Source organism: Ostreococcus lucimarinus, chromosome 2, assembly GCF_000092065.1.
Source record: "Ostreococcus lucimarinus CCE9901 chromosome 2, complete sequence".
NCBI lineage: Eukaryota > Viridiplantae > Chlorophyta > Mamiellophyceae > Mamiellales > Bathycoccaceae > Ostreococcus > Ostreococcus sp. 'lucimarinus'.
The window spans coordinates 569,724-596,773 of NC_009356.1; the positions used below are offsets into that span (position 1 = coordinate 569,724).

Here is a 27,050-nt window from a genome sequence, read left to right on the forward strand (position 1 = left end):
TTTCCATAGTTTAAACCTCGTTTGCCTTTTTCACCATCAAGCGAAGCGAACCTATTGGATTTCACAACCCTCGTTGACGTGTCACTTGAGGTCCAGCTCAGCTCGCCGTCATCGTCAGGACGCGGAAGAATCACACTGCGTTGCGCGCTGACCGGACTTCAAGAGCAAGAACAAAATTGGTCGCTAATCCACAGCCAGTGCAACGATAGCAGTACAGTTCCTCTCTTCCGACAGCTCTGGTGTGTTTCCCAGCTCATGCCTGGCTCAGAGCCGCCGCCCACCATGGACCGGACGGACATAGCCACGTCTAGAAAACTCAGCCCGGAAGGCACGAGTCAAGGCGACCGTGAAATGATGAGCTGGAGCCTTGCTTACGCGAGCAGGATACTACATACTCGAAAAAAATCGAAAGGGAAGCGCAAGTTCACATTTCAAGTGCGTGCTTTTATTACTTCATATTTTTTTCCTTAAATGTGCCGACAGCCAGTTGCCGACCAGCTTACAGCGATCAATATCGCCCCGTATCCTGACAGTGCGTTTGATCTCAATGTGCGACAACAGGCATTCGGTACTTGTCTACAACACGCCTTGCTTCACTGGCAGGAATTATGTTGCTCAAACGACTTCAACAGTTTCGCAGCAAAGGCTTCTATCAGGTGCCTCAGTCTACCTCAGCTCATTTTACACAAAAAGGAAGTAATGGGAGCTCTTTTGAATGGCATTAGATCAGGAAAATGCTATTCTCTTGAAGCGCTCTTTCATTGTCTCGTTGCCATAGCGAAAGATCTTGGTGCTAGCTTTGTCACATATTTTCCACTTTCAGTTGAGGCAATCACTTGCTGTCTGGAAGGAACTATGGAATTGGACGCGAACCACGTGGAGTCGGCGTTTCGGTGCCTCGCTACGCTCTGCACATTACTATGGCGGTCAGGCAAAGTTACAATGCTGCATATTTTAGAGTGTACGCGGCATATTAGAAACCATCCAAAGCAACATGTGCGCAAACTAGCAGCCCAAGCGGTTGCTCCGGCTGTACGAAGTTCGACTAATGAAATCATCTTAGCTAGTGTCAGAAATCTCATCATGGAACACTCTATACTGTGTGAGTCAAGTCAGCAGGAACACAGGATAGAAGCAACGACATTCATGTTACACTACATTGCTGTTGGTCATGCGAGCGCGCTTCACTCAAAGTCGGACAGCGTGCTGAGAGCAGTTTTCGATCCAGACTTCGTACCTGAGGTACGGGGAACTGTCCGTCTAGTCATAGTTCAGAACTTACTTGTTTCACTTGATGCATCTCTACCCAAGAGCGCCTTCAAAGAACTATGGAATTCATTTTTACATGTTATCAGTTCTTGTGCTGCTCAAGTGGGTAACAAGAACATATCAGAAGTCATGTACTTATCTGAGATAGCTATATCCATATGTTCTACAAGGTTCGAATTGTGTACAGATAGCTACAATAAGCTTTCTGATTTCGTACACGCTTACTTCTTGTTTTGTACAACCAGTGCAAAACCAGTTGAGCAATCAAGTGTCACTACTTTTGTGCGGCTGCTGGCGGCACTTTCTTCACGTAACGAGTTCAAAGCAATGCCAGTGTTAACATCTTTTCCTTGGTGTGATCTGATACGGACTATTGACAACTCTTCGATTACGCTGATACTAAGGGTGCTGATACAAAACATTGAACTGGGATGCGTCACAGCTCATTACATGAGTGAAGCCTTACTGATAGATTCGTCGCACTTGATTTTTCTTAGAGGATTCGAAAACTCTTTAATGTTGGGCAAGATTATTCAAAAGGTGGCAGAATTTTCGAAGGATTTACACTCGAAGTTGATGCGAATCGACGATGCACTCTTGAAGTGGCACTTCGAGTGTAAGCTGACATCGCTTGATTTTAGTGAAATATGGTCAACTCTCCAAATTTTACCGTATTTTGCCGACACTCGACTGGTGCAGAGCGTCATTACTACCATGGTCTCATATGTCAAGCGTTCAAAAGAGGCAAGTGTGGATCAAAATGCCCTTTCCAGTGGTGCATCGGCTCTTCTCATGTCTTCACTTGAAGCTGATATACTTTGTCGAGAACTTGATACATCTTCAAATTGCAAGTTCTCGTTTGAACTTATTCGTTTCACTCTCTCATGTCGTATTTCTTCGCCGGCTGTGTGGTCTTCGTTAGCACGTCTAACTTCTTTGATTATACGGCGAGCCGATGAAATACCAGCCGAACTTATGCCAAGTGATCTGACAGAATGCATACGATCCCAAAATCGTCTTTTAAGGGTTTCTGTTCTTGAGTATTTAGCGATTATTGCAAACAATCATATGGGCATGTCACCCAAGTCGACTGAGTGTGTTACAGCCTTTTTGTATATGAACAGGTTGTCTCGTGATAGTGGAAGTATACTCGAATATTCCAGGAAGAGTATCAATTTGATCAGATCCTTGACTCGGAAACTCAGCGACTTTGATGCCTCTGATCACGTTGCGGTGTTGAATATGGCTCTGGGAGCGTTGTATCTTCGTTTCAATCCACTATGGGATCCACTTGTAGAACTGATTGGTGTCTTGAGTGGATCCGATTCTACAGCGCTTCAGTTATTACAGGCAGAAATCCTTCGAACCAAGCAGGAAGTAATTGCTGACCACGATGTCCAAGAAACGATTATTTTGTTCCCCACCGACAGCGATCAGACACGTGATGAAGTTTGTGAAGCTCTCAATCCTCAAGAGCGGAGTGTAGAACAGTCTCAACGTTTACAGCTGTTGATTACGTCTCTGCAGTACTGCACACTTATGGACCAAACTTTTGTACTTGATCTCTTTTTGGATGTTTATTCAGTCTGCCGTAGAAATGAATATAGATATGTTGCTACACGGTATTCAGGCATAATTTTAGCTCTCTTAAAGCTTATGCAGAGTAAAGATGAGGTTCGTTCTCTCCTTCTTCGGACAAAATTAGATGCGCATCAGTTATACGAAGGCGTTTTCACAGCTTTGAAAGCTTTAGTGGGTGATGACAACGCGAACTTGGCATCAGAAGCGCTGAAGTGTATGGGCCTTTTGAAGTTAGATTATCTCCCTAATATTAGAGTTTCGCAACTATGCTTGCTGACGGATGTTCAGTCAGTGAAGCGCGCGTTAACTTCAATACAATTCGAAGAAGGTTCAGAGGATTCTGAAGTTTCACATGAGTTTCCTAAGATCCAAGAACGGCACCGGGAGGATGTCATCAGTATCATAGTAAGCATCCTGTCAAAATATATTCTCTCAGGGAAAACTTCATTTAGCTCACTAAAGTCGATCATTTTGAGATGGTTCAGCTGTTTGAGATGTGCTGAAATGGAACCATTTATACATGGGCTGTTTGTACCCTTGATGAGACCTCATGAAATCAGACTACGTCATGGTACTACTGTATTCTCTACTCAAGCGATAAACTCAGCGATATCAGAAGCTTCACATGGTACCTTGATCGCATTGATGTCACAGCTGCGAGAAGTGCATAAAGCGGTACCAATGCATTTGAGAAACTCCACGGATCTTATTCTTTCGGTGATGTTCCAAATTTTCATGAGAGCATGCAAGCGTCAAGATATCCAAAATGATGAGTTGCTTCGACTTAAAATCTTGCGGTCAAATTCGCTTCGGATGATTGCGCGCATTATACCGATTGTGAAGTTCGAAGGTATAGAGCGCCATTGGCTCGATGCGAGTGAATGTTTGATAAATACTGTTAAGGGCTTGGAAAACGAATGCTCCGGCTCACAAGAACCCGCAGTGCTGTGCCTGCTTTCTTCAATCACACAACGTGTAGATCTCATCAAACTCCTCGAAACTCCCACCGGTCACAAACTTCTCGAATATGTTTTCGCTGTATTGAGCAGCCCAAAGACATCTGAACCATGTAGAAGAACAATTTTGAGCATGATCACCATGCTCCTCAACTCCGTAAATTCTGAGTTGGGTAATGATTGCACTGTCGCAAATCTGTCCGAAAAAATCGCTGCAGGCGTTCGTATGTCACTTATAAACGAGCTAAAACGCGGAAGAATACCGACATCAAAGCAATTTGGCGAAGATATGCTCTCTGAAATTCAGATTCTTGAACAATTAAGCAAATTTGAACGCTGCAGTCCGTGGAATATTTGTATGTTCAAAGATGTGTTAGAGATGGCGTGTACGAAACGTCTGAACAGTGGAAAACGTACTGAGTTGCTCGTTATGTTAAACTCTATACTTTCAGCACTATCTTTGGATGAGCAACTCAGACGTGAGTCAGTTGAGAGGTTAGCATTTTTATATGCGACATTGAGAGCACCGTGCTCTAGGAGAGCATTGTTAGATCTCTTCAAAGCACTCGATTATTCGCAAGACGGATATAGAGTTCGCATACTTCATGATTTGAATGCTTACTTGGATGGGCGCATTGGCGAAGTGGATCACGGTAGAAGAATTCGGGCATACGCCAAGTTGCAATCACGCTGGGGTGGAGAAGATGAAACATCAATGCAACTGTGGATTTATAACTCGCTGCATGATATATGTTCAAATGACAGCATTCTTCGTAATTCTGCAAAACTATTGATATATCGGTGTTTGGAAGTTGGTTCAACAGCGTCCTACAACTTCCAGCATGGGCCAAGTTCACGGCTAGTGGTGAACACTGTGTTGCCCTGGGTCGCAGAGCTACTCGGTAGACGGGACCCTCTTATTCGCAATTGTGGTATAGAACTATTAAGATATGCGGTGGTCCGAGGGCATATTCTTGATTTTTGCTGTTTGTGTGATCAGAATGAAGAAGTCGATGTATTTCTGAACCTGTGCCACATCCAATCTCACAGGAGAGCCCGGGCAATACGACAACTGCATGCGCCTGAAGTTTTAAGCTCTGTGGAGCCCAGACTATATTGGACGTATGTGATTCCTCTTTTCATGGTGTTTTTGGGCGATCCAAGTGCAGATGTCGCAGCTACGGCCGTAGATGCTTTGGGTCACACGGTAAAAATACTCGAGTCTGCGGAATATGTCAAGGTTATTTGCCGCCTGTTGCACCTTGCGCACAGGGCCTCAGAATTACAGAAATTTCATCTGCGCGGTGCGACTTGCATGCTAGAAAATTTGAGAACACACTATGAACCTTACGGCGATTTTGATGATCGGTTAGTTCGCCGTGGTGAAGCGGCAGATTTGGGGGCTTTATATTCCACTGCACTTCCACTGGCACAGGCATGTATTACTTTGAGACGTGACGCTCAAAGTAGCGAACAAGGCTCAAGTCAATATCTACAGACAAGTGCAATTTCATGTGTTTCGAGTATGTTGGCACTTTTTGATCATGAAAAATCCGAAGCAGGGACACTTTGTATGCTCAAGTTCATCATCGAAAACATGAGCAGTCGGTCAGAGAAGTTGCGCGATAATGCAATGACAGCTCTCAAGTTCATTTCAATCAAATTGGGCGAAAGGCACTTGCCGTTGATCATTCGTGTTCTGCGAAATGGACGGACAACAGGCTTCCATCTCCATGTTCTCGGCAAAGCGATTCATGTGTTAGTGAGTAACTGTGTGAACATGTCTCCAGAAATCGCCACAGTCGTTTTTGTGGAAATTGTTCCTACCCTGCAAGCAAATCTCTTCGGAAGCGCGCGAGATCGTATGGATTCAAAATCTACCAAACCCGTTGTTGAGGCTAAACCAAGTTATTCCTTGAAAACCATAAGCTTAATTGCCGCACTTTTGAAGGACGGAGATTCTTTGATCAAGTTTGTTCGTACATTTGTTAGGATGCTACCAGAGTCACCAGACAGCAGAAGTCAAAAGAATTTCGAGCTAATTTTACACGCTTTACATGAAGGATTGTTGCGAAATGCAAGTCTAGGGGTTCAAAATCTTACTTATCTTGCTGGTTCGCTCGTTGAAGAATACATCACTTCCTCCACCGTGGATACCGATTGTGATACGGACACAAGTTTGCTTGCGTCAGAGTATTGTGTGAAAATTCATCAATTCGCAATCAGTTTACTATATGATGCACTCAAGTGTGCGGAAAAATTGCGTGATGAAAGACTTCCATGTGAAAGCGACCTCGAGGCTTTGAAAACGACGATCGCTTTGATGATGCGATGCTTGCTGAGCACGTCATATGAAGTACAGGTCGGGGCAACGCGCATCTTAGCAAAACTTTTACGCTCCGGCTTGCTCGCGAAAGAAATTTCCGCAGAAAACTTAACTAAACGGATTATTCGTACACTTAAGTCGTGCAAGTCTGTGAAAGACCATCTTGCTCAGAACTGCTTGAAGATCCTTGCACACATTATGAAAACTCATCACCAGATAACACTCACATTGCCACAAGTGTCGTTTGTGCTGTCATTTTCATTTAAAAATTTGTCAGATGATGCGCAGGACCTGAAAAACTCGTTTCTGTTACTCAATTCTCTCATATCGCGGAGAGTGGTCCAGAACGACATGTATGCTCTTATGCATGAACTACTGTTGACGATTGCGAAGGGTCAATCGATGCAAGTTCGAAGTATGTGTTCGCACGTATTCATTCGTTTCGTGTTATCGTATCCCATTGGTGAGAGGAAAGTAGAAGATATGCTTCGAACGCTGATTTCTTCTTTAGAATATCCTCAAGCAGACGGTCGCATGTCTGTGCTGTCAACGATACATGCACTTCTTTTGAAGTTGCCCGAAGTCGCTCTCAAATCTAACGGGCCTCTCTTCTTCTTTCCACTAGTGCTCCGCGTTGCATCAGATACGCATTCACAGTGCAGTGAGTTGGCAAATAGAGCACTCGATTGCTTATTTTCACGAGTCGATGAGACGCAAATGATGAAATTTCTCTCTTGTACGATCGTATGGTCAAAAAGGCAAGATATGCTTCAACGTGCGGCATACCAAGTTTTACTGTTGGGATTTTCTAGACATGCCAGTATTACATTTGAAGTGTACTCGCAAGTTGAAGGTCACATGATAAAAAGAATACGTGCGGCTCTTCAACGTAAAGACGGAGTGGACTGGTCTATTACGTATTGTCAGCTGATTTGCTTTGAACGGGCAGTCAGCCATCGAAGTCAATGTCTGGATAGTGAGCATTCAGACGCATTCAGCAGTGAAGCTGATTTCGCAATGGTACACATCCTTCCACACGCCGTTTCTTACGATCATCTTTGGATTCAGGCATCTGCGTTGCGCGTTCTCAGATCTTACCTTCAGGCCGAAACTCGAATGGAAAAGTCTTTCACAATATTGTCTGACGTCAATATTGAACTCATCGTTGATGCATTGATTACGGTCATTGAACGACAATCACGAACTAAGAAAGTCGAGCATGCAAACATGGGCGATGTTTTGTTATGTTTGACGGCAATCATGACTTCAGTACACGCAAAGGCGATCAGCGAAAAATATAGTTCACAAATATTCCATAGACTTCATAAGTCCGCTTTTTCGTCCCCAGAGCTCAAGCGTACAATACTCCAATCGATGGCTGCTTTAGTCTCCGCAAACAAATCGCCAATTGATTCGAGTAACATGGTATTATATCATGCATTGCTTTTATCTTATCATTGCATGGATCGAACAATAGAAGGTTGCGACACCAAGGAAGACTTACAGAGCTATGCAATCGCAGGAGACATATTTTCCAGTCTGCAGCTGATACTGCCTCCCGAGATTTTTCTTGTGATGTTCGAGCGTGTGAAAACTGACTTAACTAAGAAAGGAAGAAGCGGTACTGTGATTAGCTAGTTACCTTCGCGATCGTTTGTATGATATTTGTATTTAGAGAAACGTAGTCGAGTTGTCCCTTTACCACACCACAATTCAACATCCTCAGACTTCGCCTCTTCTCAACGCTACGATTTCATCATCGACCAAATCGACATCACGCGTTCATTCACATAACGTTCTCAGGTTCGAGCAGCCTCGTTAATTTTTTGGCGCCGCGAAAAATAGCGGTCGACACGTTCTCCAACCGAACACAAGATACGAAAAGCGCTTAACACAGAAAGGTAGGCACGCAGTATCTACACGCTTCCGCGTGCAGTTCAAGTGGCGTTCCAACATGGGTAGAACAAGTGTTGCGTCACCCATCTGCTCGTCCATCCACATCCTGAGCTCAAACTGCCAGCTACTTTTGTCCAGGGACTGGCGGGGAGAGGTGCCGTCTGAATGCTTGAAACGATTAATACAGGATCTTGCGAACAATTTAGAGAACTCTGTCTCCGCTCCAATCGTTGCCGATAGTCAATCTGATCTTCGTCTCATGTTCGTTCCGCACAACGATTTAATTATCGCATGCGTTGCGGCAAGCAGCGCCGACATCGGGACTGTTTTTACTTTCCTCCACAGACTAGTAGGCATATTCTGTGCATATTTTGAGTCTTTCATGGAAGAATCTGTGCGTGATAATTTCGTTATCATATATGAGCTACTCGATGAGGTTGTCGATAACGGTTATCCTCAGCTTACAGAACCTGCAGTCCTTGGGGAGTTCATCAAAATCCGTGCTCACCGTCTTGAGGCACCAAGCCTGCCTTCAGCTGCTACCAATACAATTTCATGGCGAAAGAACGGGATTTTTTACAAAAAGAACGAAGTCTTCTTAGATGTTATTGAGAGATGCAGCTTATTAGTCGATGGAAATGGAAAGGAAACGCATTCACAACTTACAGGGACTCTTACTGTACGCTCTCAGTTGTCTGGCCTACCAGTGTGTCAGCTCAGTCTCAACGAACGAGCTACACGGAAAGCCTTCGACTCTTCGCCAAGTGGTCATGGGTTTCTTGAGGATATGACTTTCCATCCTTGCGTCGATCTGGCGACGTTCAGGATGAAACACCTCCTGTGCTTTACTCCGCCTGATGGAAAATTTGACCTCATGACATACCGCACGCTCCACCCTGCAAAGCCACTCATCAATATCAATGCGACAATGTCATCGACAAACTCCAGCAGAATAGAGTATGCTGTCAGTCTTTCGACTCTCTTTAAAGAACAAAATATTGCTAGTAACATTCAGGTTGAGATTCCTGTGAGCCCTGATACAACTTCTCCAGAAATTCAGTGTAGCTGTGGCACTGTTGTGTACGATCCCGAGAAAGATGCACTTTTGTGGACGCTTCGAAATATCAAGGGTAAACGAGAATTCAAGTTACAGGCTAAACTATGCGTACCATCCACTGGAATTGTAACTCAGTCTCCTGGAATGACTCCGGTGAGAGTTACTTTTGAGATTCCTTACAATACAGCGAGTGGCTTGCAGGTAAAATATCTCAAGGTTGTAGAAAAAGATGGCTATAGTGCTTTGCCTTGGGTACGTTACATAACACGCTCAAACGGTTATGAATTCCGATTCAGAAAATGAGCTTCCCTTTACACAACTGTGTTGCAGTTAATTAGTCAACAAGAAAGACCAAAAACAGCTGCCACTAGTGAAACATCAACCCGAACTGGCATTCGGGGCATCGTCTTCCCATTGTCATACCTCGATCGAATCAATGAATCTATCGCGAATAGATTATCTAGTATCATCTTCAGATCCGCTTGTGAGACATCAGCACCGGTGCGTGCACACTCGAAACGTTCTAGTAAAGTGGTATTTTCTTTAAGCAGCTTTTCAATGCTTAGAATAGCAGGCTCCCCATCGCCTCTCGAATAGCCGAGACCAAGTGTGTCCGTTCCGACTCCCACATTCGTCGCGTGGGAATTAAATCGACGCATTTCGATGAAATCGCCCAGAGGGAGCTTGGAGGAAAACTGCGCAGTTGGTATTTCAGAGTTGCCCTTAAGCCAGCGGACGCGAATAGCGACGTCGCGCGCGAGTTTGTTGGGTAGAAGAGCCGCAATAGAAACACATGTTGCTAGGTGCGATGTTTGCGGATCACTGGCTGAACGCCTCAGCTCTTGCGCCAATATGCGCGATTCAGTCTCTGTCCAGGTATTCCGGGACCCCATGCGCGCGACTGGTTATCCCCGTTAGAAAAGCGTCAATCGTCCTACAAGGAGAACATGTGGGCACGCAAGATACCGATGCGCACGAAGCACTTGCCTTGAACACGCTTTCTCTCCCGTTCGTGCGAGAAGCGAGTTGCTCGTTCACAGGGTCTTGCCAAGTCAGGAGGTTTTGTGCTTATTGTACTCTTTGGGGGGTAACCTATAGGCGAGGTGTATGTAACCAGTCACTATAAAGTGCCTACTGGTAGGTTACGATTCCACATTACCTATATGGTACGTGGAATATGTACTTTACTTCATATGTTGAAAAAACACGCAAAAGCGAGAGTTCTCCCGACGCACGACCAATCATTTTTCACTATTTAGAAAAATGCTTGATTTTGATTGGCTACGTGATGAGCTCGCACGCTTCAAGGAGCCACGAGCGCACCGCTCGGCAGACTGCGACGCGATCACCCTTTCGACAAGATGCCGATCAAAAGAGCGTCATACCGCAACGCGGTGGTGTGCGCTTGCGCTTCTCTTTTCCTCTTCGCCGTTTGCGCTTTGCCAATCAACGCCGAAAATCCTACTGAAATCACGGGCACGGTGATCGGCATAGATCTCGGCACGACGTACTCTTGCGTTGGTGCATACGTAAACGGTAAAGTCGAGATCATCGCTAATGATCAAGGGAACAGAATCACACCATCTTACGTCGCATTCACCGATTCTGAAAGACTAATCGGAGATTCGGCCAAGAACCAGGCGTCTGCCAATCCTACTCGGACGGTGTTTGATGCAAAGCGGCTCATCGGCCGAAAATTCACGGACAAAGAAGTACAACGCGATCTTAAGATGTTCCCATTCAAAGTTGTGGACAAAGACAGTAAGCCATGCATTGAAGTTGAACTCAAAGAAGGCAAGAAGGTTTTCCAGGCTGAAGAAATTTCAGCGATGGTTCTCACGAAGATGAAGGAGACCGCCGAGGCGTACCTGGGTAAGGATATCAAACACGCCGTCGTAACTGTCCCAGCGTATTTCAACGACGCACAGCGTCAAGCGACAAAAGATGCTGGTGTTATCGCTGGCTTAAACGTCGCCCGCATCATTAACGAACCCACAGCTGCGGCGATTGCATATGGGTTGGACAAGAAAGGCGAGAAAAACATTCTTGTTTTTGATCTCGGAGGAGGTACGTTCGACGTATCGATTCTCACGATCGACAACGGTGTTTTTGAAGTCATCTCCACGAACGGAGATACTCATTTAGGCGGTGAGGACTTCGATCAACGTATCATGGAATATTTCATGAAACTCATCAAGCGCAAGCACGGCAAGGACGTATCAGGCGACGTGAAGGCTGTGCAAAAGCTTAGACGTGAAGCCGAAAGGGCTAAGCGAACTCTTTCCAATCAACATCAAGTGCGAGTCGAAATCGAAGCTCTTTTCGATGGGATCGATTTCTCTGAACCCCTTACTCGCGCCCGATTTGAAGAGCTGAACAACGACCTCTTCCGCAAGACCATGGGACCTGTCAAAAAAGCCATGGATGACGCGGGCATGAAGAAGAGCGAAATCGACGAAATTGTGTTGGTCGGTGGTTCGACTCGAATCCCGAAGGTTCAGGACCTCCTTCGAGACTTCTTCGACGGCAAGGAACCAAACAGAGGAGTCAATCCTGACGAAGCTGTTGCGTACGGCGCCGCTGTGCAAGGTGGAATACTTTCGGGTGAAGGCGGCGATGAAACCAAAGATATCCTCTTATTAGACGTGGCACCGCTTACTCAAGGTATTGAAACTGTTGGAGGAGTTATGACGAAGCTCATCCCCCGTAATACGGTTATCCCAACTAAGAAGTCACAAACTTTCACCACTTATCAGGACAACCAGCAGACGGTAATGATCCAGGTTTTCGAAGGCGAACGAGCGATGACTAAAGATAATCATCTTTTGGGTAAGTTCGAGCTCACCTCAATCCCTCCAGCTCCTCGCGGTGTGCCTCAGATTGAGGTCACTTTTGAAATCGACGCAAATGGCATCCTGAACGTTGGCGCTGAAGACAAGGGAACAGGCAAATCAGAAAAGATCACCATAACGAACGACAAAGGACGGTTGTCGCAAGAAGAAATTGAGCGCATGGTCGAAGAAGCAGAAGAATTTGCGGAAGAGGATAGGAAGACGAAGGAACGCATTGACTCGCGTAATAGTCTTGAGACGTTTGCGTACAACATGAAAAACACGATTTCTGACTCCGACAAACTCGCTGACAAGCTCGACGACGACGACAAAAACACGATTGAGGAAGCAGTCAAAGAGACTCTTGACTGGTTGGATGAAAATCAAAGCGCTGAAAAAGAAGACTACGACGAACAGCTGAAGCAGCTCGAAGAAGTCTGCAACCCTATTGTGGCCAAAGCGTATCAGAGCGCGGAAACGGACGATTCGGAGACTGTTGACGAACACGACGAACTTTAATGTCTGTTCACGGTGGCACGCTTGAAGATTGCAACGCGTAAGAGACGTAAGAGATTGAGTAGCATGATTTTGTATTAAGCAGTGCCTTCATCCTTCCATGTTTTCGTTTACATCTGAGCTATCCCGCCCTCAACCGTACAGAGTGCCGTTGAATCAGAATGCCGTTGAATCGATCAATGCCCTCTTCGCTAAACTTAGTACCACAGAGTTTAAAAAATGTGAAAGCAGTCAGCAAACTATCACTTCCAGCTTGATGTTGTGGACCAATCCTCTCTACTTGCAATAAATCAGCGAGTTTGTTCAGTCCACCGTGTATATTGCCTAGTCGCTTCATCATGAGTTTCATATCGTAAACTTGTGGGAAGTACTGGTTCAACAGCTCAAAGAACTCGCTTTCTTTTTCTGGAAGTTCTTTACAAGTTGGCAGTTTCAGCAAGTACCCGAAATCGTAGCCACTGTGAAATGTGATCCAACTCTCTTCATCATTCAATACTACATCACTGACCATCAACAACTCCCCAAACTTTTTGACGTCGATACCGCGCACTTCGAAGGTAACAAAATCAATGCCGCTTTGTTTCAAAAGCTCTATTGAGTCGCGCGCGTATACATCTTCCCGGAGGCTGAACTCTTTGAAATTGAATTGCCAGATACAGTATTGACCATTTACGTGTGCAAGATGTCCGTCGCCGTCAGTGAATGTCAGCCCTAACTGTATAAAGCATATCAACGTTGCAACGCAGCATGTGATAGTGAAAATCGGACTGTATATAGGGTTGAAAGCCCTTGACTATTGACTTCGTATATTGCGAGGAATTACGGTCTATGTATTCTCCGTTTCGGCGAATCCAGCTAAAAACGCTTCGGCACAGTTTTTGTGCCGTTGAGCGTCCAGAGGCGTGCTAGCTGAAGTCGGAACAACAACGCCCACCATCGGGTAGCCACTAGAACACAATAGTAACATCTGCATCATAATCTAATCTGTCATTTGGTTATCGAACAATGAAGACTGATCCGAGGCCATTTCACGAACGAGAGTATGCTAGAGCGTGCCAGGAGAACCTGAATGTCTTCCTTACCGAGCGGAGTTGTCCCTTCCACATACCGGAGCAAGAATTTTGGAACACTGCTGTTCCAGGAGACATAGATTCCGTCGTTTTGTTTGTTCTAAAACTGGTAGAAAACGACGTAGGTGCAGATAGAGTTGAACATTTTAAATTTGCGCTGAAGTGTTTAAAATATCCTTTTCCAGTCAATACTACGGCGCTTGGAAAGAAATACAGTTCAGAACAGCACGTGATACCTTTCTTAACGTGGCTAATTTATTTATTCGTATACGAGGATAACCACGAAATGAAAAGTGAGACAAGCGAGAACAAAGGGAGGTTACTTTATTTACAGACAAAGGCGCTATATCAGGATTTTCTGCGAGGTGTGGAAGTGTACGAGCTCAAAACTGCTGAGCGTTTTCTTTGTCGGTCACCACTATCGAAGGAGCAAGTGCACATAGCAAACAATCGTTTGCAAGGTTTGAAATATGCCGTTTCAAAGAGAAAGGTAGAGTTGCAACAATACACTGCCACTAAACGGAGCTTCATAACAACACTGAGGAACTTAAAACAGCGAAAGATAGCTGCACTTGAGCGCCTAGATACGACTCCATCACGCATTTCCATCCAACAGCGACTCTATAGTGGCCTCCAGAATAGCTTGCAGGACTATCGCAAAAAGATTCATATTTCTGTGGACCGACAAACGCAAAATCGACCTGTGCTTAAACAAGTAGAGTCAGACTCAGACTCTCTTGTGAATACTGAGTCATCCATCTCTATATATAGTGCGCCACTTGCTGACTTAAAAGAATCACTAGAGAAGCAATATGAGGAATATGTTGGACTGTTGGCTACTTTAGGACTCCCGTGGTCGAGAAGAGGTGTTTTGAATGAAGGAAAACTGTTGCAGGTTTTGGAAAATTTTGGCATGCATGAGAAAGAGAATAGTGAGAATTTTCGTGAGTTTCGTGCTTTGTTGGAAAGTGAGTTATCGCGAATAAGAGCCAGGAATATTGCCACGCTCGACAGACTAAGAAATACGGAAAGCACAGTACAATTTAACTCGGCAGTGAAAGAGAAACAAATTTCCGAGTGCGTTTCACTTCAGAAGCAACTTCACAAAGCAGACGTTCATTATCAGCAAGAGCGCCAACGCTGTGATGACGAAATACAGGGACTTGTTCAAAATCTTCGTGAAATAGAGAAACAAGTTCAGTTGATCACTCATGATGCAAATCCGTCACATGTATCAACTGTGATGGAACGATTGCAGAGTGGTTACGACGAAGCGTCTCAGTTGTTTTCACACGAGAAAGCAACCATACAGGGCAGTTTACTTATTGCGTTAGACTTACTGATGTTGCATAAGCAACGAAATCACGAACTCTTGAACAACTGGAGCTTACATACTGACTCCGCTGGTACCGTTTAGTTTGTTAAGATGAGGGTCGAGACCTAACACTCGACGTGAGTCGCTCGTCAGCGTATCTAATTTCAGCGTTCTTGCTACTTTCATGTGCTTGTGGATAGCTTTAGATCTCGCGTAGAACTGCTGTTTGGATATCCCGTGACTTTTAAAGGCCTTGATAAATTGTGCCATTCGAGGGTTGGAGCTATTATTTGGTACGGAACCGTGAACAATGCGCTGATCCCAGACTAAAAAGCTACCAGCCCGAAGTGAAATTCTGCGTTTCAAATTGTGAATAGGGTCCACAGCCGCAAACTTGAAGCTCCCTGCACCGTGACCTCGCCACACGAGCCTATTTGTACTGGAATCGTTGTGGTTCGTATATTTGTTCATGGCCCCCAAATGTTCGACCCAATCTGAAAACACGCTATGGAAGCCAGGAACGAGCACCGTGCCGCCATCTTCGTTTTTGTTCTCCGTGATCGATAGAATCCCTTGTAGGTGTGGCCCAGTTACCTGTGTAACACTGTTCATCTCTTTGCTAAAATCGCGCAAGTTTTTGTAGTCCAGCGTCTGTGAAGGTACATTCCCATTTATATACATCCAAGGATTCAAATCCAAGTGAAGATTACTCGGTGTTTTCCAGGTGGGCATGTCCATGAAGTGTTGGCTATTTTTTATACTTATACTTTTTGTTGGTCTGTAGAAGCACCAGCGGTCATGTGACAATAATATATCCGCGTGCCCCAATAAAAGTCGCAGTGCCTTGACCACATACTCGTTACATCTGTTTCTTATCATCTGTGCTGTGAATAGTGCTGGTTCGGGTGCAAGGCCATAGGTCTTGGAAGATAACACTGAATAAGTGTGTGGGACGCCACGTTGAAGACTGGGATTCCTGGCCTCCAAGTGGTCCCAAATTTCTTTTGCAGTTTCTTCGCACTCTTCAGGACCGATGATATCGCGAAAGATTACGAACCCGTACGTTTTAAAAAAATCCAAGAGTTCGTGTTTGTCCGTCTCTGGACCACTGAGTACTTGTCCAGCAGGAAAGGACGTTACAAAGCCCTCGTCATCTGTAGGTATACTGCACGCCCGTGGATAGAGATTTGCACAGTTGTCAACGACCTTCCGGCGCGTCCTGTTTTTGTGCTCTAAGCGAATATCATCTTTAATCGAACGAAGAACTGTTGCTGCGTTGCGCAACTGAACTTTCTCCGCTCCGCTGCTTTGTAACTGTTTTATCCGTCGTATTTGTGAACGGTACCGCCGCTGCAACTGGTCTAACTGAACGCTCTTATTTTCTGTAGTACATTGGTCCACCATTCGATTCTTACGCACTCTAGTGCATGTTTTATCGGTGCGCGCTTGAGATGCGCGAGTCTGAAGGCTGTTCGGGAAGAGATGAAGAGTTCGAGAATTGTCACGTTTTTTTATTTGTCCGAGCTAGAACTGTAGAAAATGTAAGCTAACCTGACAGCGTCATCTTCACGCGCGCTCTTCCCGCGCGAACGGCATCGTGAGATTCGGACCATCATATCATAGACGGCGAAGAAGAAGATACATGTCGAACTCGAGTACTACTAAGAAAACGCCGACGGAGGAGGCAGAGTTGTACATTTTGAAACATTTACTTGCAGCGAAGGTAAGAAGATATGAAAACACCGAATGTTGGGTCTAGCAATATTCATGTTCAGTACTTTTGGCGATTTTAAGCACATTAAGGAACTCGAATATAACTAGTTTGCCACGTTACCACCTTCGATTGACCATGAAGTTAGTCACTGCTCCAACGGCGCCAAGTGCAGTTAAGTGCTTGTGAGAAGAGGGCCCACGCCCTGACGCTCGATATGCAGGCGAAAAAATTCAATAATGTCATCACTCAGTATCGTACAACATTGGCCCGGCAGCGATTACACCGGCTTCAACAGTCCTTGTACATTTCATCGACTCGTTTGAACTGGTTATCGAGGTGTCCACGTAGAACTACAAGCCGCAAAATATGTTAAGGAAACTTTCAGCACGAAAAAGTCTACCGGGCCTGTGCGCACTTAAAATCGACTTGCTACTTTAGAATCATCACGTCGCTAGCTTCGAGCGTTTCATGCATTTGTTTGCCGAGAGCAAACTCGATACGTGAGTATGCGACCCCTCGCATTCGCGACGGCCAGAAGTGTGCCATCGTTGTTGAAAGCTGTCGACGAGACGTAGTGTAAAGGGGTTGAGCTAGTTGGCCAAGCTTTGACCATCGATAACGTAGGGACGTGGAAGGCTCGTAAAGCGTTCTTCTTGAATGATGACGACATGATGATGATATCACCATGAGGATCTGAACTTAGTGATGTGACCGATGTCGAAAGACTTGATATGCGCTTTGCTGGACTCTGCGTTCTTCTCTTATATGGATCACTCCAGTCCACATCTGCGAATCTATGGACGCTGACTATGCCATTGCCTTGCCCCGTGATGATTTTCTCACCGTCAGGTGTCAAACATATACATTTTGTGTCATCAAAACCAGCTGCTTTTTTCAGACAACGCTGCATCCGAACATCCCAACAATAAAGCAATCCATCATCTGTGACGCCGATTATCTCCATCCCGGCGTGTGAAAATACACATGCACGAACCGACGTACCAGTAGTATTGAGTTTCATAACACACGTGCGGCTCGTTTGTGAAATTATATTCACTTCGGATGATCCTGGAATACCTAACAAGTCTGTGCCTGGAGCTTGAGCAAAGGTACCGCGGACGAGCGTCTCTCTACGCATGTGGACCCTCTCAACGGTGTTTCTCTCAAGATGGCCCAATAATAAGTTCCCTTTGCCGCATATAATAGTGTAATCGCTACTCCTGCTGAATTCTACGTTCTTAATTGATACATTTTCTATCGACAGTGTCTGAAACAGCTTGTTGTTTTTACCGTCCACCCTAAATATATTCACCCGAGAGTCGGCACTAGCACTCAAGGCCAACTCACGTTTGTGGTGAAAATGCACACAAATAGCTGCACTCTCAGGGGGGCCGTCAAAATCAAAATCTTTCACCCTCGTAAAATCAAGAAGATTCAGGTTGCGCCGAGCTTCCAGCCCTACACGAACTGCGGAGTTTCCAACTTCTGGGAAAGCACGACCGGTGCTGGTATGGGTACCATCGGACCAACGCTTGACTACTTTCGACCCGATGAAGGAAATAGATTCTTCGTCTGGCTGAGAAAGAGCCAATTCAGAACCCGCAAACTCAACTGCCTCCACCCGTCGCTTGTTCGCAAAATTTCCGCAGAAACCGCCGTCACCATGGTCGTCTATCCAGGCACGGCCACGTGAGCCTCCCATCTCGACTAGCGTACGCGACGTCAAGTCGAGCGCGATATGATATCGCCTACACAGATGGTCTTCTGCACAAGCGAGACTCTCGCGCGCGCGTCGACTTTCTTTGCGAGAGAAACAAAAAAAGCGACGCCAGCCGACTTGACTGCGAGTGGACGGACATAAGTACAAAATGGTAGGCTACGAAGCGTGCATTGTGTGTAAATGATCCGATATATTACACATTCAATATACGGATATACAATATATAGCGTGTAGATGTCGCATCAGTATGGAAAGAAATGTAACCAATAGGACCCGTTCTAAACCCTAGATTTGATAAAGGCGGCACGAGGGCCGTTCTCGATTTCTGCGTAGCTGGTTACCACAGAGACGCAGGAGCTCTTCCTTCCAAGTGAAACGATTCAGCGTCAAAGTATGAATCGTACGCTGTACTATCCTTCGTGATGAAACTACGTGATGAAGTTGCGAATGCACTTTGAACTTCAAGTGTGACTGGACAAGCACTGTTTAAGCTCTTTGAAATGACCTCTTTCGACAAGCTTGGTTTAAGCGGCGTACTGCTACGTAATATTCGGCAGCTAGGTTTTACAGAGCCTAGTTCTGTGCAAAAGTCTTGCATCCCGCCGATCCTTCAGGGAAGGGATGTCATCGGCATTGCCAACACAGGAAGTGGAAAAACAGCTGCCTTTGCCCTGCCCGTTGTGCACGTATTGAGTGTAGACCCACATGGCGTCTTTGCGCTCTGCCTTAGCCCTACGCGGGAACTGGCCTATCAGATAGCTGAACAGTTTGCAGTTTTCAGCGTCGGAATGTCTCTCAGGTGTGAAGTGGTAATTGGTGGTGAGGACCTACTTCGACAGGCCAGCTCACTATCGAAACGTCCGCATATTGTTGTCGCAACGCCTGGACGTTTACTAGAGCACTTCATGCACTCCTCTGATACCATAGAATGCTTTCAGAGACTCAAGTTCTTGATTTTAGACGAGGCGGATAGACTTCTAGATTCCTCCTTTGAGGCTGAGCTCCGATATCTGTTGACAAATTTGCCACAGAAGCGCCAGACTCTGATGTTTTCTGCCACCATAACACCAAGCGTTATAGCACTCAAGCCACTCCTCGGTCAACGTGCTTTCTACTATGAAGAAAAAGGTGAATTAACGACGCCCACCGGGTGCGCGCAATACTACTGTTTCATGCCCGAAAAAGTCAAGGATACGTACTTGGTTCACGTGTTGAGAGAACTTGTGTCAAGCAAGTCCACACGCGCCATGATATTTTGCCCTACAGTTCAGAAGTGTGAGATGGTATCGCATATGCTTCATAATCTCGGTATAGCTGCATGTTCTCTACATGCAGCGAAGAAACAGAGAGATCGACACTCCACATTGAACGCTTTTAAGAGTACAATGGTGAAGATTTTAGTCGCGACAGATGTTGCGGCGCGAGGACTTGACTTGCCTGACGTTGAATTGGTGGTCAACTACGATATACCCTCAGATCCTCGTCAGTACATTCACCGAATCGGTCGAACTGCTCGATTTCACGCGACTGGTCAAGCTATATCGCTCGTCACGCAGTATGATGTAGGAAAAATCAAGAAAATAGAAAAACACCTTGGGCACGAACTCGAAGAATTTCATGTGCAAGAAGCAGATGTTAATAAGTTGGTGGGAGAAGTTTTTGCTTCTAGAAAGATGGCCAAATTACACATGGCTTCCCCAGGCGGATTCGATGAGCAGCTCAGTGCAAAGAAGAAGCGACAATCGGCTAAGTAATGTTTAGACATTTTGTTTTATATACCTATATATAGGTACCTAGTATTGTAATATTACACGGTACTACGCCAGATTACGTAGTTTTTTTATCGCATATTGCTGAGAAACCTTGGGGCGTGGTTCCACGCCCCAAGGTTTCCAGAAAGTAATACATACTGATATCATACGTTCGCCGACATATAGAGAATGAACCCAATCCCGTATTATAGTGGTTCTAACGCATATGTCTACACTACATGACCTAGACCTACATATAGACTTAGCGCGTATGAATAAGCATCGGACAAGCACGCACGGCATCCATCGCGACTTATAAACCCAAGGTTTCTCAATTTAGACTTTCGCCGTTTTGCGATGGTGTATAATAAGCGTTGACAACACTATAATACAGGATTGGGTTCATCTCATGTGTCAATATCTCTCAGCCACAGGTGTGGCGCAGCACTCGGTCGATCACAGTTTTTTTATTCAGCTGCACCAGTTCGCACGCGGAATTTTCCATAACTCGCGACCCGAACCCGATGAATGTACGAGCAGCGCACCGTACGCTTCAATCACTTGTGAGAGTGCGAAGTTTCGGGCTACTCGGCTGCCGGCTCGCACGGTGTACGTCAGACTTAGCGGACAGCTCAACAACTCTGTTGCCGTTGTTGCGTACACGAAGTACAGGCGTAATACCGGTTATCAACGTGCAGTCGAGCCGTAGCGCATGCGTCGGTACAAGGGGGATTCTAGATGAGTATGAACAGCATAAAAACGACAGGGCCCAACTCGGTATACCCGCAAAACCTCTCTCTGCGAAGCAAGTATCAGAACTGATTGCCTTGCTGGAAGCACCGATCAGCGAAGAAGAAGACCGCATATATGATATGCTAGTAAACTGCATTTCACCTGGTGTCGATGAAGCGGCATATGTTAAGGCAGGTTGGCTTGCAAGTGTAAGCAAAGGCAAGACTGTGAGCCCGTTAGTATCGCGGGAAGATGCCGTCCGTATCCTTGGCACCATGCAGGGTGGATACAACATCTCGCCTCTTATTGATGCACTTGATTATGACGACTTGGGTCGCATTGCCGCTGCCGCTCTTTCTGACACCCTGTTGATATTCGATGCATTTTACGATGTTCAAGAGAAAGCAGATAAAGCAAATAAGTATGCCATGCAAGTAGTGCAGAGTTGGGCGGACGCAGAATGGTTCACAAAGAAGAGCCCACCACCATCAAAAATCACTGTAACAGTGTTCAAAGTGCCAGGTGAAACAAATACCGATGATCTTTCGCCCGCTCAAGATGCATGGAGTCGCCCCGATATTCCTCTGCACGCCCTTGCGATGCTCAAATCACCGCGTGAAGGAATTCAAAACCCGATTTCTCAAATCGACGAACTCAAAAAACTTGGATATCCACTGGCGTATGTTGGCGACGTCGTTGGGACTGGTTCGTCACGTAAGTCTGCAACGAATTCTGTCTTGTGGCACATGGGTATTGACATTCCGAACGTTCCCAATAAACGCACTGGAGGAGTATGCATCGGTGGTAAAATTGCTCCAATTTTCTTCAACACAATGGAGGACAGTGGGGCATTCCCTATCGAGATGGACGTGAAGAATATACACATGGGTGATGTCATAGATATATTCCCGTATGAGGGTTTAGTCAAGAAACATGGCACAAATGAGGTTATCACAACTTTTTCCCTGAAGAGTCCTGTGCTATTGGATGAAATTCAGGCTGGTGGGCGCATCCCACTCATTATTGGTCGATCGTTGACTGATAAAGCTAGAAATGCATTGGGTCTAGAGCCTTCTGAAGTATTTCAAGTGCCCCAGGTCTCTAAATCACGTTCTAAGGGGTTTACACTCGCACAGAAGATGGTGGGGAAGGCATGTGGTGTGGCTGGGATACTTCCCGGCACATACTGCGAACCTCGTGTAACGACTGTGGGGAGTCAAGATACGACTGGTCCTATGACACGTGACGAGTTGAAGGATCTGGCTTGTCTTGGTTTCACCGCCGATTTAGTCATGCAGTCTTTTTGCCATACGGCTGCATATCCCAAGCCTGTTGATGTTGACACTCACCACACTCTCCCCACTTTTATTCGCAACCGTGGCGGTGTATCGCTTAGACCAGGAGATGGGGTCATACACAGCTGGCTGAATCGTATGCTCTTACCTGATACAGTAGGTACAGGTGGCGACTCGCACACTCGATTCCCGATTGGGATTTCGTTTCCAGCTGGCTCTGGTTTAGTAGCATTCGGTGCTGCCACTGGAGTTATTCCTCTCGACATGCCAGAATCAGTACTTGTTCGTTTCACTGGGCATCTACAGCCAGGTATTACTTTGCGGGATCTTGTCCACGCTATTCCACTGCAGGCAATTGAAGATGGATTACTTACAGTCGCAAAAGAAGACAAAGTCAACGCCTTTAGTGGGCGTATTTTGGAAATTGAAGGTCTTGAGCATCTGAAGTGTGAACAAGCATTTGAACTGTCAGACGCTAGTGCTGAAAGAAGTGCGGCTGGCTGTACAATTAAGCTCGACGAAGCAAGCGTAAAGGAGTATCTTACTAGTAACGTTGCTCTTCTTAAGTGGATGATAGCCAATGATTATGGTGAGGTTCGTACTCTCGAGCGCAGAATCCTCGCGATGCAACAATGGCTCGCTGCCCCAGAGCTTTTACGGGCTGATGATGATGCTGAGTACGCTGCGACGATCGAAATTGATTTGAACGCAATCACAGAACCTATATTATGTGCACCGAATGATCCAGATGACGCACGTACACTTTCTTCTGTAGTTGGTGATAAAGTTGACGAGGTGTTCATAGGCTCTTGCATGACGAACATTGGTCATTTCAGAGCTGCGGCAAAGCTTTTGAACGACAATCTCAGTCAGCTTCCCACTCGACTTTGGGTGGCACCCCCAACAAAGATGGACGAATTGCAGCTGAAAGTTGAAGGACATTACAGCACTTTTGCTACGGTAGGCGCGAGGACAGAGATGCCAGGGTGCTCTTTGTGTATGGGAAACCAAGCGAGAGTTGCTGAAAAGAGCACAGTAGTTTCTACAAGTACTCGGAACTTTCCCAATCGTCTTGGTAAAGGTGCAAATGTTTATCTAGCATCTGCAGAACTTTCTGCTGTTTGCGCGATTCTAGGCCGAATACCATCAAAGGAAGAATACTTGAGCCATGTTGAAGTGCTTACGAACAGTACTGACACGTACCAGTACCTCAACTTCGACAAATTGAGCTATTACACAGATGTACGCGAGTAATACTCTGAAGAAGTAGTTACATTTACAATATTAGGCTACGTCGAGTTATTCGTCAGAAATGTAATCGTAAAATGCCCTGACTTTCTTGCCAAGCTGTTCCACAGTTTTGTCGTCTGATGAAAAGTCGACATCGTGCCCAAATTCTAGAATTAGTACTGGCTTCTACATATTTCCCGATCCAAGGCGCAACCAAACATGGTGAGTTCATGCTTTTGTGTCAAAAGCTCGATACTGACATACCTTTTTAAATTGACTACACATGTGGTCTGTCACAAAACCTATCGTTAAGGTCTCCTGATGTTTTTTCCCGACCGTGAGCGCTCTCACATCCTGGTTGGGAATGTCATTAACCTCAATTTCAACTTAACAATTTCGTAATACTTGTAACAGCCACTTTTCATGTTTGTAGTGTAGTGATTCAAGGTACTCGAGTGTGATGTTAAGCTCCTCACCACGCGCCCGCCGCTGAAGCCGCTCCATGCACACATCTGGCTCAACTCTCAAATATATAAACCCATCTGGAATCAGGGAGGGTAAGGCCTTCAGCTACACGTCAGTGCACTTGATAGAGAAACTCAAATCTACTTCACGCACATTTATCATGGGATACAACCAAGCGTTGTAGAGATCAGCCTCAAGCTCGGATAACCAGCCTTGTTCGTGCACTGACTCGACAAATACGTTTCGGTCAGAAAAAACACTGCGTTCAGTTATTCTTAGTAGTTTCGATGTTCCTGCGCTTTGTCGCTCTTGCAAATACCGAGTCATAAAAACATAATTCTGGAACACATATGCATATCTTTCTGGATTGGTGTAAAATTCTTTGAGCAAGTTATGAGGAGGATTGCTTGCACTTTTTCGCGGCACGCTTTGCCAACTTTGAACCGGTTCTGGGACAGTGTACACCAGATCCTATATTCACCAAATGAGTAGAGAGTATAACAAACCGAATCACATACTTCTAGGCGTGAGGCGCTTGAGAGCACCTCTGACAAAAATGTACTTTTGCCTGAACTGATGTTCCCTTCTACGCAAAGGCTGACCTGGAAAACATTTATCTCGAACTGTTTGTCAAGAAGACGGAACTTACCTTGTAAGCTGTGTCAAGCGCTTGACGAGAACTGCAAGTGACGTCAGAGAGCATTAAGTACGTATGTATTGCACTTTCCAACGATACATTCGGAGAACTTGGCGATGCCCTCTTCGCCGCGTTGTTTGAGAAACGTTTCTCAAACAGACAAGTCGCTCAAACTGTCTCGTGGGCGTAAGCCGACAGGGCATAGATGGCACTGAGTCGGTAAAATTTGAGGAGAATATGACGTGAAACTTTGTGCGAATAATGCGGCCCCCGTGACGGTCGTATTGGAAGAAGCAGTGAAGAAAAGTTGTGAACGTTTTGAGGAGGTTGTCTGGTCAGTATGTCTGTATTTGTCGCTAATACTGTGGAATACATGCGACTGAATACTGTACTTGTACCGTGGTATCATTTGTACGTAAAACTGCATCACGGTATCATAGGAAGATTTGGAATCCCGCCGTTTCCGCTTAGCTCGCACGACTGTCGCGCAAGAACGTAGCGTTAGTGATGACAACGCTATCGGAGGAGTTATGATGAACGGCTTTTGTCGTTGTATTTTGTTTCCAGGGCACGGTAGACACCAGACAGAGGGCGTCACTGCTCAAACAAGTTAAACAAGTTTACTGAAGATGTGCGGTGTCGTTCTAGTCGTTGAAGAAAGTAGTTCGAGTTATCGTTTGTCGGACGTGAAACCACTAGCTTCTATGGTAGACTGTACGTCCGACATAGATATTGGACTCAGCTGTGCTTTATCCCGTCGAGGACCTGATGCGTGTGCCACGTTCAATCACGCCAGCCACAAGTTTTGTATTCGCTTAACAGCTGCGATATTGCAGCTCAGAGGCGAAGAGATGGTAGACAGCCCTTTGATGGTAGCTAATGATTGTGCGATGGCATTCAATGGTGAAATTTATAGTGGTCTACCTTATCAAGACTCTACTCAACGTGACGCAGCACTCTTATTTCGAGCACTGGGTGATGCCAAAGAAGAAAGCTCGAAGATAGAACTTTTGTCTGGCGTGCGGGGTCCTTGGGCGATTGTATATTTTGATATGAAAAACGAGAATATTTTGATCGGAAAAGATATCTTTGGAAGGAGAAGTCTTTTGCTACACATCCCTGATCACCATGATAGGCGCTTGATTGTATGCTCGACTGGCGCATCCAAACACTGCAGCGTGAAGTTTTGGACCGAGATTGGTTGCGGTGTGCACCGCATAGACCTAAGAGCCCCAACGCTAGAAGTGATAAAGCTAGACTGGAAGCATAACGTCGCCACTACATGCGGGATGCTCGGTGAAGAATGTAGGCAGCTACCAACCTTTCTCTCAAGCCTGCACAGCAAGTGCTCACTGCGTTCGTTCATGCGGTTGCTCGATCGTTCAATGGAAATCAGGGTAACGATGAACTCTCGGAAGGAGTTATGCGCACCCCCACATGATAAGATGGCTCAGGTTCTTGTTCTCTTCTCAGGGGGGCTCGACAGCACAACCATCGCGTCGTTGGCTCACAGACATGTCCCTGCCGGTGAAGTCATCGACCTTTGCAGCGTCTGTTTTCGAGATGGAACCTCTCCGGATCGATTAGCTGCTAAGGATGCTTTAACAGAGCTAAGGTCGATTTCACCTGGCAGAGTATGGCGATTTATCGAGGCAGACGTGAGTGTGGAAGAGGTTCTCAGGCATTTCTACCACATTCGTTCACTCATTCAACCACAAAATAGCACCATGGCTTACAACATTGGAGTGGCCCTATGGTTTGCGTCGCGAGCGAAAGGAACCGCTACGCTCTACAACGTACATGGACCAATTGAAATATCTAGGAATTACATATCGGACGCAAGAGTTGTTCTCTTGGGTCACGGTGCTGATGAAGTCCTTGGTGGGTATCGTAGACATAGAACTGCTTTTGAGCAAGGTGGGATGATCTCTCTTGCGAGAGAAATTAAATTGGATATAGACCGTCTATGGATTAGAAATCTGGGAAGAGATGATCGCGTTGTGTCAGATTCAGGTCGAGAGGGTAGGTATCCTTTCCTTGATGAAGAGCTTGTGCGTTCGGTAACAACCAGTTCTTTTCGCGGTGTATTCAACTTTAGTCTTCCACCAGGTCAGGGCGATAAGCTTATCCTTCGAAAGACAGCGTGCCACCTCGGCTTATTGCATACTTCGAGAAGGCCCAAATGCGCGCTACAGTTTGGGAGCAAAGTTAATCGCTTTGAGAGTGAGTTGAAACTACGAAATAGTGCCGACGAAGCAGCGTGTAAAAGTGATTGACCACGCCATGGGCGCGGATGGCGCCGTGTACTGTTGACGTTCAGTGGTATGTCCCACGTGAGGTCCCTGCGATTTGTTTCTTTCATGAGTCTACCTTATACCCACCTTGACTGTGTACAACTTTGCCACTAAACTGAACACTCGAGTTCTCGTCAAGAAGTCAGGCTGTCCCCTTGTGTACTGTGTTGTAGAGCTGGTGCCGCAGCACACAGCGCGGACGCATCAACGGCAACGCTGCGAACTCTTTCCATCAATGCCTCTTCCGTAGCATCTCTTTCCTCATGACTTAGCGAACGTGTGCGTTCCTTGTTTTTGTTGTCTGTTTTTCCCCAAGAGTTTGATGTGCGTGCGCCACCACTAAAAATCTTAAAGGTTGTATTTGTATCATCAAAGTTCATGAATGGAGTATACTC

At 45.8% G+C, this 27,050-nt stretch overlaps 13 protein-coding genes and 1 pseudogene across 14 annotated transcripts; 8 read left to right on the forward strand and 6 right to left on the reverse strand.

Annotated features, from left to right (window-relative positions):
- Nucleotides 1-255: 255 nt before the first annotated feature.
- Utp20 (snoRNA-binding nucleolar protein, putative) lies at nt 256-7,770 on the forward strand (the record flags this gene model as incomplete). The annotated part of the gene is made up of 2 exons (XM_001416142.1): nt 256-435; nt 484-7,770. 2 exons carry the CDS (start codon nt 256-258, stop codon nt 7,768-7,770), a joined length of 7,467 nt encoding a protein of 2,488 aa, XP_001416179.1.
- Nucleotides 7,771-8,086: 316 nt separating this feature from the next.
- Apm1 (clathrin adaptor medium subunit, putative) lies at nt 8,087-9,388 on the forward strand (the record flags this gene model as incomplete). The annotated part of the gene is made up of 1 exon (XM_001416143.1): nt 8,087-9,388. The coding sequence occupies one exon, from the start codon at nt 8,087-8,089 to the stop codon at nt 9,386-9,388; it is 1,302 nt and encodes a 433-aa protein (XP_001416180.1).
- A 35-nt stretch (nt 9,389-9,423) lies between these two features.
- Cug1 (Conserved Green lineage protein of Unknown function) lies at nt 9,424-9,978 on the reverse strand (the record flags this gene model as incomplete). Its single annotated transcript, XM_001416391.1, has 1 exon — nt 9,424-9,978. The coding sequence occupies one exon, from the start codon at nt 9,976-9,978 to the stop codon at nt 9,424-9,426; it is 555 nt and encodes a 184-aa protein (XP_001416428.1).
- A 468-nt stretch (nt 9,979-10,446) lies between these two features.
- Nucleotides 10,447-12,435, forward strand: Bip (Luminal binding protein precursor, probable; the record flags this gene model as incomplete). Its single annotated transcript, XM_001416144.1, has 1 exon — nt 10,447-12,435. The coding sequence occupies one exon, from the start codon at nt 10,447-10,449 to the stop codon at nt 12,433-12,435; it is 1,989 nt and encodes a 662-aa protein (XP_001416181.1).
- A 118-nt stretch (nt 12,436-12,553) lies between these two features.
- On the reverse strand, nt 12,554-13,220 carry CafR (annotated as a pseudogene; the record flags this gene model as incomplete). The annotated part of the gene is given in 2 exon segments: nt 12,554-13,153; nt 13,155-13,220. Coding segments are annotated over 2 exon segments (666 nt in total), but the record flags the coding sequence as incomplete, so codon positions are not given.
- Nucleotides 13,221-13,437: 217 nt separating this feature from the next.
- On the forward strand, nt 13,438-14,919 carry HecR (chromosome segregation HEC-related protein; the record flags this gene model as incomplete). Its single annotated transcript, XM_001416145.1, has 1 exon — nt 13,438-14,919. One exon carries the CDS (start codon nt 13,438-13,440, stop codon nt 14,917-14,919), a length of 1,482 nt encoding a protein of 493 aa, XP_001416182.1.
- Nucleotides 14,890-16,221, reverse strand: Cup201 (uncharacterized protein; the record flags this gene model as incomplete). Its single annotated transcript, XM_001416392.1, has 1 exon — nt 14,890-16,221. The coding sequence occupies one exon, from the start codon at nt 16,219-16,221 to the stop codon at nt 14,890-14,892; it is 1,332 nt and encodes a 443-aa protein (XP_001416429.1).
- Nucleotides 16,222-16,745: 524 nt separating this feature from the next.
- Nucleotides 16,746-16,904, forward strand: SmoX (predicted protein; the record flags this gene model as incomplete). The annotated part of the gene is made up of 1 exon (XM_001416146.1): nt 16,746-16,904. The coding sequence occupies one exon, from the start codon at nt 16,746-16,748 to the stop codon at nt 16,902-16,904; it is 159 nt and encodes a 52-aa protein (XP_001416183.1).
- Nucleotides 16,905-16,997: 93 nt separating this feature from the next.
- Wdr50 (WD-repeat protein) lies at nt 16,998-18,233 on the reverse strand (the record flags this gene model as incomplete). The annotated part of the gene is made up of 1 exon (XM_001416393.1): nt 16,998-18,233. The coding sequence occupies one exon, from the start codon at nt 18,231-18,233 to the stop codon at nt 16,998-17,000; it is 1,236 nt and encodes a 411-aa protein (XP_001416430.1).
- Nucleotides 18,234-18,751: 518 nt separating this feature from the next.
- Nucleotides 18,752-20,005, forward strand: Ddx49 (Ddx49-related DEAD box helicase superfamily II protein; the record flags this gene model as incomplete). Its single annotated transcript, XM_001416147.1, has 1 exon — nt 18,752-20,005. One exon carries the CDS (start codon nt 18,752-18,754, stop codon nt 20,003-20,005), a length of 1,254 nt encoding a protein of 417 aa, XP_001416184.1.
- Nucleotides 20,006-20,526: 521 nt separating this feature from the next.
- AcnB (aconitate hydratase) lies at nt 20,527-23,283 on the forward strand (the record flags this gene model as incomplete). The annotated part of the gene is made up of 1 exon (XM_001416148.1): nt 20,527-23,283. One exon carries the CDS (start codon nt 20,527-20,529, stop codon nt 23,281-23,283), a length of 2,757 nt encoding a protein of 918 aa, XP_001416185.1.
- Nucleotides 23,284-23,328: 45 nt separating this feature from the next.
- On the reverse strand, nt 23,329-24,564 carry DrnK (deoxyribonucleoside kinase, putative; the record flags this gene model as incomplete). The annotated part of the gene is made up of 7 exons (XM_001416394.1): nt 23,329-23,445; nt 23,524-23,613; nt 23,665-23,823; nt 23,878-24,195; nt 24,243-24,326; nt 24,374-24,404; nt 24,452-24,564. The coding sequence occupies 7 exons, from the start codon at nt 24,562-24,564 to the stop codon at nt 23,329-23,331; spliced, it is 912 nt and encodes a 303-aa protein (XP_001416431.1).
- A 426-nt stretch (nt 24,565-24,990) lies between these two features.
- Nucleotides 24,991-26,637, forward strand: AsnB (Asparagine synthase (glutamine-hydrolyzing) related protein; the record flags this gene model as incomplete). Its single annotated transcript, XM_001416149.1, has 1 exon — nt 24,991-26,637. One exon carries the CDS (start codon nt 24,991-24,993, stop codon nt 26,635-26,637), a length of 1,647 nt encoding a protein of 548 aa, XP_001416186.1.
- A 152-nt stretch (nt 26,638-26,789) lies between these two features.
- Nucleotides 26,790-27,035, reverse strand: Olp2 (uncharacterized protein; the record flags this gene model as incomplete). Its single annotated transcript, XM_001416395.1, has 1 exon — nt 26,790-27,035. One exon carries the CDS (start codon nt 27,033-27,035, stop codon nt 26,790-26,792), a length of 246 nt encoding a protein of 81 aa, XP_001416432.1.
- Nucleotides 27,036-27,050: the final 15 nt, after the last annotated feature.